The sequence below is a fragment of the Ursus arctos genome, unplaced genomic scaffold (genome assembly GCF_023065955.2).
Source record: "Ursus arctos isolate Adak ecotype North America unplaced genomic scaffold, UrsArc2.0 scaffold_13, whole genome shotgun sequence".
Taxonomy (NCBI): domain Eukaryota; kingdom Metazoa; phylum Chordata; class Mammalia; order Carnivora; family Ursidae; genus Ursus; species Ursus arctos.
The window spans coordinates 38769664-38781394 of NW_026622797.1; the positions used below are offsets into that span (position 1 = coordinate 38769664).

General features: G+C 39.6%; 1 protein-coding gene across 1 annotated transcript in view; it reads right to left on the minus strand.

Annotated features, from left to right (window-relative positions):
- Positions 1-11217, minus strand: part of CLVS2 (clavesin 2) — a 64081-nt gene extending 52864 nt beyond the window's left edge. The window contains exon 1 of the mRNA XM_026504736.3: positions 10829-11217. Within this exon, the coding sequence (XP_026360521.1) occupies positions 10829-11217 (389 nt within the window). The remainder of the gene's footprint in view (positions 1-10828) is intronic.
- Between the last annotated feature and the right edge of the window lie 514 nt (positions 11218-11731).

The window sequence follows — 11731 nt, forward strand, 5'->3', positions numbered from 1 at the left end:
ATTTCACACCTTCACATTTGGAAAACTTGAGAATGAGATTTGAAAGAGTTTCACCAGTAAACAAGAACACTAGGGTTAAACAGCTATGGTTAAAAGTGTCAGCAGATTTTAATTACTCATATGGAGTTTATATCATAAAGATGCAATGAAAGAAAGAAGGATATGGGGTTGAGTTTTTATCTTTCAGCCTTGCACATTAGCAGAGCGCCCGGCACATCGTAGGAACCCAATGAATGCTCTTTACGTTCCTGTAAGATGGGAGTAGACTAGAGCGCAAAGACACTAATTGTAGAGTAAGACACTGCCTCAGCGAAGGCAGCAGAAGGAAGAGCAAAGAAAAGCCAAATTTGAGAAGTATTTTAGAGGTAAATTTGTTAAAATGTGATACTTAATTAGACACAGAGACTAAGATGGAAGGAAGAGTAAAAGATGACACAAAGATTTTCTAGCTTCCGAGCCTGAGTAAACGGCAAAATCTTTCATCAAAATCGATAATGCGAGAAGAGGATACAGTTGGAGGATGGCTGGAAATGTAGAGTTTGGAAGAAAGCCCATTGTAGTGTTGGTGAGAAGTCTGTAGTACACCCAGAAAGATATATCAAGTAAACATCTGAAAAAGTAGATCCTAAACTGAGGAGAAAGCTCAAGGGGGAAAATTCCAGAGTCAAAAACACACAGTTCAAGTAAGTGAAGGAGGTGATGTAGTCAGAGCTGAGAAGAAAATGAAATAGTTATTCAAGAAGGAAATCCCAGCATTTCAAGGGGAATCACCAAATTTATGAAAATGGTAACATTTCAAGTTTTCCGCCTCAGATATTCAGGTGGAGACATCTAGAAAAAACTAGAGAAAGAAATGTTGACCTCGGGAACAGGTGGGATGGGGAGGGTTGGTGGACTAGGGGTAGAAATCCCTAGCATGGAGTGGAAGTGATGGGCTCACCAGGAAGACAGTAGGAGAGAGTGAATACATATGAGGGAGTAGTTCTATTTTTACTTCTAAAAACATTTGGAGGTGAATGGAGAAAGCATAGTAGTCCAGAAAGGAACGTCAGGCAATTTTTCACTTGCCCTGGGTCTCATTTCCTCATCTGTAAAATCAGTAGTTTGGAACAGAATCCCTTTGGAATCCCAACATTACTCAAGCATACAGCATGGCGTCAGAAGACTTCAAGATGGAATCTCTTCCCTGTCCTTCATTAGCTGTGTGGTCCTGGGCACGTCATTGATCTATAATTCTAAGGCTCAGTTCCCTTATATGAAAAAATGGAAGTACCTGTGATTATCTTACTCTATCTTATTGGCAGTGGGGGGTTGGAGGGACGGGGCTGGGGAGGAAAGTCAAGGACATGATTCAGGTGAAAGTACTTTCACAGCGCCAGGTATACAGCAAGTATTCAGTAAATGTTGGTTGGAATACATACAAAGCATACTTTTTATTGTAATGGTAACCACAGACACAGTATACTAAGCAGGATATAATCAGAACTGAAGGCTATTTGTACATTATACTTAAAATTAATGATGATCTTTAGATAGCTTATTACTCATAAAAGTCAAGGGCCAAGAGATTATTTTTAAAACTTTAGAAGGTACAGAGACTATTCTATAGGCATAAGGACATGGCATCCCAGAATACTTCCTGAATACACAAGATAAAAAAATTTTGTGTAAAGCTCTATTACCTATTTGTCTTTAAATCTGTAAAATACCTATGGCCGAATACCTTTATTTGCCACTCCATGGCTGGCCTGTCTCCTTTATAAATATAATAGCCTAACACAGTGTTATGACAAAAAGCCTATAAACCTACACAGACTGGAAAGATGGAGGAAGAAGGCTATATTTCTGGTTTAAATTTAGAGACCTGTTAAAAAATATTCATTTTAATTCCTGAAATTCATAATATCATGGTAAAACATTTTTAATTAGAAAAGCCCAATTTAGAATTTCTCCCCATTATGATCATTCTTGTGTTACCTATAGAGTAACTATATAGCAAATAGCACTATTACCAAAATAGCGTTAAGTAAAACTTGAATCTGAAATCAGCTTTGGAAGGATGATGTATTATATCCAGTGAGAATAAACCAGAGCATCAGTAAAGGCAGAAATCAAGAGGCAATTTGTTTTAAATAATACACTTTAAGTATGGTTTTCCCAAACTGAGGCCAAATCAAGAGAAAAACTTACAGACATATAATTATTCCCAAGGAAATACAATAAGGCAAATCCCATAATCAGCAATGACGAAAAGCAGGTTTGCAAAGTTTTCAAGAGCAAATTTCACCAAGTTTTTAAATTTAATATCTTTCTTCAAAAAGAGAATCAAATGATCTTTATATAAATCATTTTGATGTCCAAATTGAAGAAAAGAAACATTAAAACATCTTAGCTAACCGCCTTCAAAGGGCAGGTCAAAACCACTCTTGCCACTCCAGTCCTCTGTTGTCAAACATGTCACATTACTACCATTAGCAGCTCAGCAGGCTTTTCATAAGCAGAACATTATTACATGAGATCTTGCCAAAGTCTGTCAAATATCTTCCAAAGAAATGGAGGATTTTATGAATTTTATATCTCCCAGAATCCTGCTTTCATTCTTCTCTTTGAAATTATTTTTAACTGTTATCATCTACACATCTGAGGCCGCTACAATACGTATGTTCACGTTTGAGGTTTACCTCCCAACTGTAGGAGCTCCACCATTGCTATGCTCCCCTTGTACGTTGGAAGAAAGCCATAAATAACAAACTAGCACATTAATGCAGCTCTCGACTCTTGATTGTGCTTCCCAAAACAGCATTAAGTAAAGCCTGAATCTGAAATCGACTTGGAGACGAAGATGCATGGCATGTAGTAAGAAGAAATAATAACACCAGGAAGGGATTTTACAACTGGGGCGCCAGACTATATAGACCCTTGCTCTTGAAAGACAGCAGAGCTGCGATCATGTATAAAAACCGTATGGGGAAGACGGACCCCTGTATCTCCTGTTTGCTACGGATACAATCAAGAGCAGGGAAGCTTGTTCTCCTGCCTCTGGCCAGGCAAGGACTGGGGCTGCTGACTGGCCTGTGCTGTCCTGGGGCTTACAGAGTGGCATCCTCTACAACTTCCAATCCGTGCAAAGAGGAACCTAAATCACAAGCAGGTCATTTCTTTCCCGTTCCCCAACCTTTTCTTTCAGCCTGACAAGGCAACACTGACATCTGGGCATCACACTGAACAGCACACCAGCAAGCAATTTCCCTTTGTCACCAAATCAATCAGCTGTTATTAAATTCTTCATTAAGGCTGCCCCCACCTCTCAGTTTTCATTAAGCCACGTTTCTCGTGTCTGAAGCACTTCCTATTAGAAAGGTGCTGAGGGGAAAGACAAAGGCGAAGAATTGTCTCTATTAATGCCTCGGGGTATCATTAGCGCTAAAGCTGATGAGCCTATCTAGGTGTTTTATATTACTGAGTGGTAATAATAATAATACTTCTATCTGTGTGATCGTTTAAGATTGCCAAGGCAATTTCAAATGCATTATCTTAATCTCAAAACAAGCCCAAAGTCTCTAAGCTAGCTTTGTTCCTATTACTTTGGAGATGAGGACACAGGGTCTCAGAGAATTGGAATGGTTTGCCCAGCATCACCCTGAGAGTAAAGCGGGGAGCCTTGATGAGAAGCCGGGTCGTTCTGACACTTGGGTTCTCTGCACTCCCCGTGCTATCTCATACCTAGAACACGGTCTAATGAACAGCTGCTGTGCTTTTTCAGGTCTCCGTGGCATGTGTGTCAGAAGACAGATCAGAAGTCAATACAAACGTGGTACCATGCCCGGTTCCAGGGCATGCTCCAGATCTGGCCCCAGCAGCAGGCTTTGGTGCAGGAAAGGCGAGAAGACATTCCTAAGAGTCTGAATGGGAAGAGGCGAGGTCTACAAACCTAGAGAAAGTAGGAACTCTGAAATATTCATCTGTCTGGCTTGTACCACTGAGCACAGAAGGTTAGCTGCATGAGCCTTGCTTTAGTTTTCCCGCTGTGGGAATGCAGGTGAGTGAGAACAAGTGAATCACTGAAAATGCAACAACTACAGGAATAATGTCTTTCTTTGGGGAAAAAGAAAGGTAAAACAATATGTACCTACCGCCACCAGAATAACATAAAATAAAATGAAACAAAACAAAATAAAGTATAACTATGCTGGAAAAAACACAAACGTCAAAAAGGCAACTCTTCCTTTTAGGGTAGGACACTCTAAGCAAAGGTCAGCTAAGTGCAATCTTTGTCTTCAGAGATTTATTCCAGCAGCTGAACTTTGTAATTTTCTATTCTGATGTTCAATCAAGATTTTCTAAACAATAGATGGAATTCTTTCCCCTAGATTTGTTTTTACCTAGACTCCTATCGGTCACTGTCTATACACACACAAAAAGCTTGAACAATTCACTTACTAGTTGTACGGTCATGCGTGAGATACTTCACCGCCCAGCGCCTCAGTTTCCTCAACTGCAAAATGTGGGTATCAATAGGACCTGCCTTGTAGGATTGTGGCAAAGATTTCATAGATCGATGTTTGTAACGGGTTTAGAAGAGTGCCTGGCACATCACCCACGCTATAAAAGTGTTTTAAACGAATGAATAAATGAAGTAATTAATGAATGAATGAACATGAAACAATAAAAGGTCAAATTCAGTTAACGGAGAAGGTGATGTTCTCTCTGCACAGCACTGAGGAGCCCGCAGCTGCCCCTTGGCCCTGAACCTCGAGCGCAGGCACACGGTACCCCATTAAGCACTTACATTCTCTCTGGTAGACATTTAGCGCCTCATGTTTTTTCTTCCTAGAGGTCATATGCCCCTTGATGGTACAAAGAATGCGTTACATGTCTTCATTTGCCCCTGGCACCTACTAAATTTCTATGTATGTGACAAACGCTCGACTCAGGTGTACTTTTAAAAAAACGATTTAAATCGAGTACTATTTGCTCAGTTTGTTATTTGATGTTGTAAAGATCTGATACACAGGGACATCCTTTCCCCCCCATCAGGAGTGCTGTTTATTATGTTAGTAAAGTATATACACCTGCTCTCAGCGAGGTCAAAGAGCTCGACCTTTCCCAGAATGGAGGAAATGTACTCATTCACTGAGGATAACATTAATTTACTAACTGTTGACTTCTGTTTTAAAATATCTTTGAACATTTCTTCTGAGGCATCCTTTCAGTGCAGTGTAGTAACTTCAATCCTTTGTTTCTCTACACCTTTGTTTAAAGTTGCATACCTAAAATATGAAAATAGCCCGGGTCAAGTCAGACCCCATCAACATCCTACTTTAAGGTTGGCACTCTTGGTCTTTGCTGTTATTTCAAGATTATTTCACTAATTACTGTATAATTGCCCCAGTTTCTAGAGACCGTCCTATTTTTTCCAGAGATTTGTTCCAGTATTCCACTAACATTTCTCAGGACAATTTTTTTTTCGTTCCCATTTTCCATGGTATGAACCAAGGGCGTAGTTTGGAATAAACTGAAGTTTCCAGAATATTTGTGAAAAGAGCCTCCTTATAAGGAAATAGTATGGAGGCTCTGCTGGGACAGAAGTCCCATGGAATCCACACTTGCCATTTCCAGTTTTGACTGAATCTCAAAATCCACCCATATAACACAACACAAGATGCCTCCAGGATTTGAAGCATAAGGATTCCTGACCTCGGCACAATATATAACACTGTAAAACAAAAAGTTGAAACATATTTAAACAAATATACATAAATAAAAACTTTAATAAATTGAGACAAGAAATCTTCAAAAATCAGGCCTCAAAATTAAGCCTATATTCTTTTGTTTGTTTGTTTTAAGATTACTGAGTATGAGTGTTTCTTCCTAATTATCTAGTTAATTGCCCTTGACTATTCCTAGTAATTTTTACTTTATTTCGTTTTATTTTATTTCAGTGCACTTCCAGAGAAGAATAAAATTTTGTGGCTGGGAGTAAAACAAATTTGTATAGTCTATGGCTGTTTTAAAATGTTAATTTAGGGGCGCCTGGGTGGCACAGCAGTTGAGCGTCTGCCTTTGGCTCAGGGCGTGATCCCGGCGTTATGGGATCGAGCCCCACATCAGGCTCTTCTGCTGTGAGCCTGCTTCTTCCTCTCCCACTCCCCCTGCTTGTGTTCCCTCTCTCGCTGGCTGTCTCTATCTCTGTCAAATAAATAAATAAAATCTTTAAAAAAAATAAAAAATAAAATAAAATGTTAATTTATTATCAACACAACCTATCTTCAATTTGGAGACTGACCACATTACTTTCATACATGGGAGCATATTCACAAGTCAATCCAAACTTGCAAATGTCATTATTTTCTTTTTCATGAAAACGCCACACAATAAGAATAGACAAACTGACAATAATATGGTTTTTAGGCAAATTCCAGGATAAGTTAGAGAATCATAGTATGATGTTGGACCTGCTGGTCTTCTACCCCCTCCAAAGCTTCGATACTGTAAGTGATGATCAGTGTTTGTCACGACAAAAGCCAAACAGTGCAAGATGGTCAGTGCTTCGGAATTGCCACTATATTAGGAATCATTTTGGTTTAGCTGTATTTAATTGCTTTCTAATGGCTATTGACCAGATTCCAGATAAATGCTTGTTTGATGTACCAAAGTCTAGAGAACTACTTTATAATTCTAATGAAGTAAAATACTACTTTCGACCTACAGGCCAACTATCAGAATGGGTGACATCATTATGTTTCAGGTGACCCAATTTACTCATGAATGTTCACACGAATTTCAACTTCTCAGATACCTGCTCCCATGCTCCAGAGTCTAAACCGTGATCTGCTTGCATTCCAAACTTCCTTTTCTTAAGATAGTATGATCTCTTCTAGCTTCATGTTACATTATCCTCACACTCTATGGTTGCAATCAGGTGGACAATTTGAAGGTATCTGCTGAGTCCTAAGCAGGGTATGATCCTTCAGGAAGGAAACACAGCATGTGATGCATGGAAGACTACTACATCCTAGTGATGTGGTATAATAATTCAGCTGTTTGTAGTTTGGTGGAATTTATTCTTGTTTTCAGAACTTATGTGAGACAGTCTGAAAGAAATGAGCTAAAATGGTATGAATCTTTACCAAGGTATGGCCTGCTCAACACATGTAATAAATCATCTGACCCTGTTCTATCCTCTTTAGAAAAATCACAGACCACATTGAAAGTCATTCTGACATTTCAGAATTTCAATTATTTTTTAGATATGTTAGAAGACAGGTACACTGTAAATATTATTATTTTACTTTAGTCTTCCTGAAGATTCCATCTCTCCTATAAAAGCTTTGGAAATGGTCCAATTCTCGGCAATAACCTGAAACTGACCTGCACTACACTGCAGTATAAAGAGACACTATTTTATTTATAGTCACCATCTCACACACATTTACTGTTGCTAGTCTCCCGAGGAGCACAGCAAACTATCCTACAAATTTAACATAGGAGAAAATATACATCAGATCACTTCCTACTAAGAATCCTTTTTTTAAATGCATAACTCACTTCCACTCAACAAATATCAACTAGCATTAACTCTAGTTCACGTGCTATTATAAATACAATAACGTAGGACTTAGTCTTTTTTGTTATACAGATTAGTGATTTCAGAAGTCTTTACAAAATTTTTCAAAATTTAATTTGAAAAATCTTGCTTTTCCCTTTGGGAAGTTGAAAATAACCTGTTTTCCCAATAAAGGGGACATTTTCTTCTACCTCATGTCTGGAAATTCCCTGTGTAATCCTGGATATTCCCACCTATTCTTTCTTTAAAACAATGCTATTTTACTTTCTTAAAACAATGTTATTTTTTAAAAAAAGATTGTTGAAAGCCAGGCAAGTCACTGAACAACTCAAGGAAGGTGGTCAGAATTATGATCAGATGTGCAGTCTTCTCAAGAGACACAGGGTGTTTGGTCTGGCAGGATGAGAGCAGGCCGACTCACAGAAAAGGAGAGGCGTGGGGACCAAGAGAATTTGGCATGTGGCAGATCTACGTAACAGAACAGCAGTATGGTAAACATCGAGGGAAGGTGACACTGACTTCGTTAAAAGTCAAGTCAGATAAGAATTGAAGCTGCAGAGGGTAGAAAGGAAAAGGATTCAGACCCAAGGTAGGAAAGGGGCTGATGACAGCCTGATACTACCAGGAAGGAACTTCCAGAAACCATCCTGCAGACTTCTGAGCAGTTCTTACGCACATATCCCACTGATAGAAGTTTACAGAGTAGGTCAGGAGGATGGAATCGTTTACCCACTAGTCCTTGTTACTGGATATAGGCAGATCTGAGACGGGGGGCAGGTAGGAAGTAAAGAATGATTTTTTTCCCTAAGAATATAGGAGGAATTTTAGACAAGCTCTAAATAACTCGTATGCCTTCTGATCTTGACATAGGAGAACTTTTTGATTATACCTATTTATTTCCAACCATAGAAGTAGAATTCACAATTTTTAGTCTATAGGTCCTGATAGAGTATTTTTACAGGACATAGCTTCTCATTTTTAACTTCACATATATGAAATTTTAATGTTTAAGATTTTTGTGCAGGTTTAATAAAAATAATTTTATATACCAAATAATAAATCATCTCCCACTGCAGATTTCCAAGGAGATAGATTTTCATTACTAGTCACCTATCCTTTATATGAAAGAATAAGACAGACAACTAAAACACAGTTTCTTTAGTAAATCTGGAGTAATCAGCTTCCCATATACATGAGAACTATAAGTGATTTTCATCTTAATAAGGCTTATAAATCAGTGTGAATTTTAGTTCACTTATAAAAATAAGTGGAAAAAGGTCTGATCTATATGCATGTCTCTCTGAATGCAATCTGCCTCTCTAATGGTACCTTTGACAGACTCTGCGATACATTTAAATATAAAATTTCCACAGCTCCCATTTCATTGTAGTTCAATAAACAAAATGCCAACCTAACTGACATATGGATTAGGTTCCTCCTTGAGTAGTTTTTTTTTTTTTTTTTTCAATTTTGGTATACACTAAATTGGTTTGCGTGACCGACCCTACAATGTACATCTCAGATGGGGGGAAAAAAAAAAAACTTCTTAAAGAGAAACTGTGGTCAGAGATGGCATTTCATGGGCCTTTACACTTTGCCACCTGATAAAAAGTACAGTGAGATCTTTATAAGTAACCAAAATAAGGAACAGAACTCCATTCCCCCTTAATAGCTAACTCTATGTTTCTTAGCTTTGTGATTTCTTAGTTAGTGATTTGTCTTTATATTTATCTAAAACAAATCAGAGTAGTTCTCAACTTAGAATTACAAGGAACAGGGGCGCCTGGGTGGCACAGCGGTTAAAGCGTCTGCCTTCGGCTCAGGGCGTGATCCCGGCGTTCCGGGTTCGAGCCCCACGTCAGGCTCCTCCTCTATGAGCCTGCTTCTTCCTCTCCCACTCCCCCTGCTTGTGTTCCCTCTCTCGCTGGCTGTCTCTCTCTCTGTCAAATAAATAAATAAAAAATCTTTAAAAAAAAAAAAAAAAAAAAGAATTACAAGGAACAGTTAACTAAAGAGTAAAACCTGTTAAAAGTATTCGCTTACATTCCAAGATTCCAACAGTCTGAGAAGCCTCTCTAGAAAGCCGTAAGATCAATAAGCTTTGTCAGTAGCTCTGAAAGTCTTTTACAATTGTTCCAGAGATGTTTCCAACTAACCAGATGCATCAAAAGTCACCATTCACAGAACTAAAAATACACCAATGTTATAACAACCAGCTCCTCATGATTCATAGTTCTGGTAACATTTTCAAGTCCCATGAAATATATTTAGCTTTGAACTTAATTGAAACTACCTTACACAAGACCCTTTCATAATTTTTTATGTCTTTCAGTCTGAGAAAATAATTTTGACTGAGGAAGTGGAATAGTCCCTCTCTGCATTTTTCTATTACAATGTAGATGAAATAAGAATATAATTTCTCCTCCATGAAAGAGCAATAGAACTCAAAAAGTCTACCTACTGACATGTCTGAACATTTTCCACTTCCTTACAAAAGATGAAAAATCACATCAGACAGGAAACACACGCTTCAGATTAGTGACAGGTGTAGGACGAGCATACCAGTCAGCCTTTATTTTCAGTGTCGGTAGGCATGCTCAGCGACAGAGGGTACAACTCTTCTTCTCATTGAAGTGACACACAACATATTATTCCTTCATCTACACATCACCAAGCAGAAAAGTTCCCAAGCAACAAACCTACTTGATCTTGGTTGAATGTCAAGCTATTCTTTAAAAATAAAACCTCAGTACTAAGGAGACAGATGATGATGATGGTGATGATGGTGATGATGGTGGTGATGATGATGGTGGTGATGGTGATGATGATGGTGGTGATGGTGATGGTGATAATGAACCTAGTTTAAGAATTTCATTAGGAGGAAGGAGGAAAAGTTGTCTCCATTCTCATCCTCATTTCTCCACAGAACAGTAAACTTACTCAAGAGGTGGAAAATTTAGCAGCTTTATTTAGAAGTTGAATGATTTCGATTGCAACACAATAACAGGATTCAGGAAGCACTTAAAACTGCAGTAGAAACTAGGTGCTCATGAAGTAAGAGTTTCGAAGGCAGGAATAAAAGCCTTTCTCCCACCCCTGAGGATGCCCACCAGAACCTCATTTTGTAGTTCCAGTTTCTCTTTTCCTCCAGCCAAATAAACAAACACATCAAAGCTGTAAAACCATGACACTACTCAGGGTAAATTCTGGAAAATGGGAGAGTAAAAGAATCCCTAGTACAAGTTTGAATTTAGGATTTACCTGCTCTGATCCCAGTTGGCTGCAAAAAGGACTAGAATCTTCCTGCCATAGTGGTCCAGATTGGCCAGGCCCCCAGGGAAGCCATCCTTCAGTGCCTGCTTGATGCCAGGGTCAGTGGCCTTGAAGCTTTTGAACATGTCCAGGTTTTGCTGCCGGTACTCAAAGTACTGGGCCAGGAGGCGGAAGGCCTCAAAGTGATGAAACTTCCTGGCCCGCAAGAAGCGTAAGATGAAGGCATCATCTGTGCGCAGAAAGCCAATGTCCGGCCTGGTGATGACCATATCCCTCACCTCCTGGATGTCCTGGTGCAGTGTGTCTGGGTTCTCGTTGAGCTCCAAGCGAGCTTTCTCCAGGGTCTCAGGGGAGAGACCAGCTTGTAAATGAGTCATTGTTCTGCTTATTCCTGAACCTTCCCTTCCTCTTGCTGACTGTCCCACAACAAACTGGCCTTGGCCACCACGACGTTCTGGCGGACCTCACTGCTGCCTGCTTTCTCTTCTGTACAGGAAATTATTCGTCTTGGTGTCCAGACTAGTACCCTGTTGCTCCTGCTTTCCCGCAGCTTTTTTTCTGGGGGGGGGGGTATAAACTTCTTTTCCCACCCCTTAAAAACAACACCTCACTTTGGTTCCTTCTTCGCTTTCCTTTAAAGAGAGGTGGACCTCTGGCGGGCCCAACACTCCCTGTCCTTCCTCGATCCTAACAAAACGCCCCTAAGCCCACCCAGCACGCTTGGCACTGATCTTGGTACTGTCCTCTTCTCTTCCAAGATGTAACAAAAACAACCCCCACGCACATCTCAGCCCCAGCTCTGTGATGCTTCTGCGGTCCCTACTGAAGGATGCGCCTGCCAGGGATAACGATGGGAATTCTGATTAATAATAAGGTGGCTCTTCAGCGCTG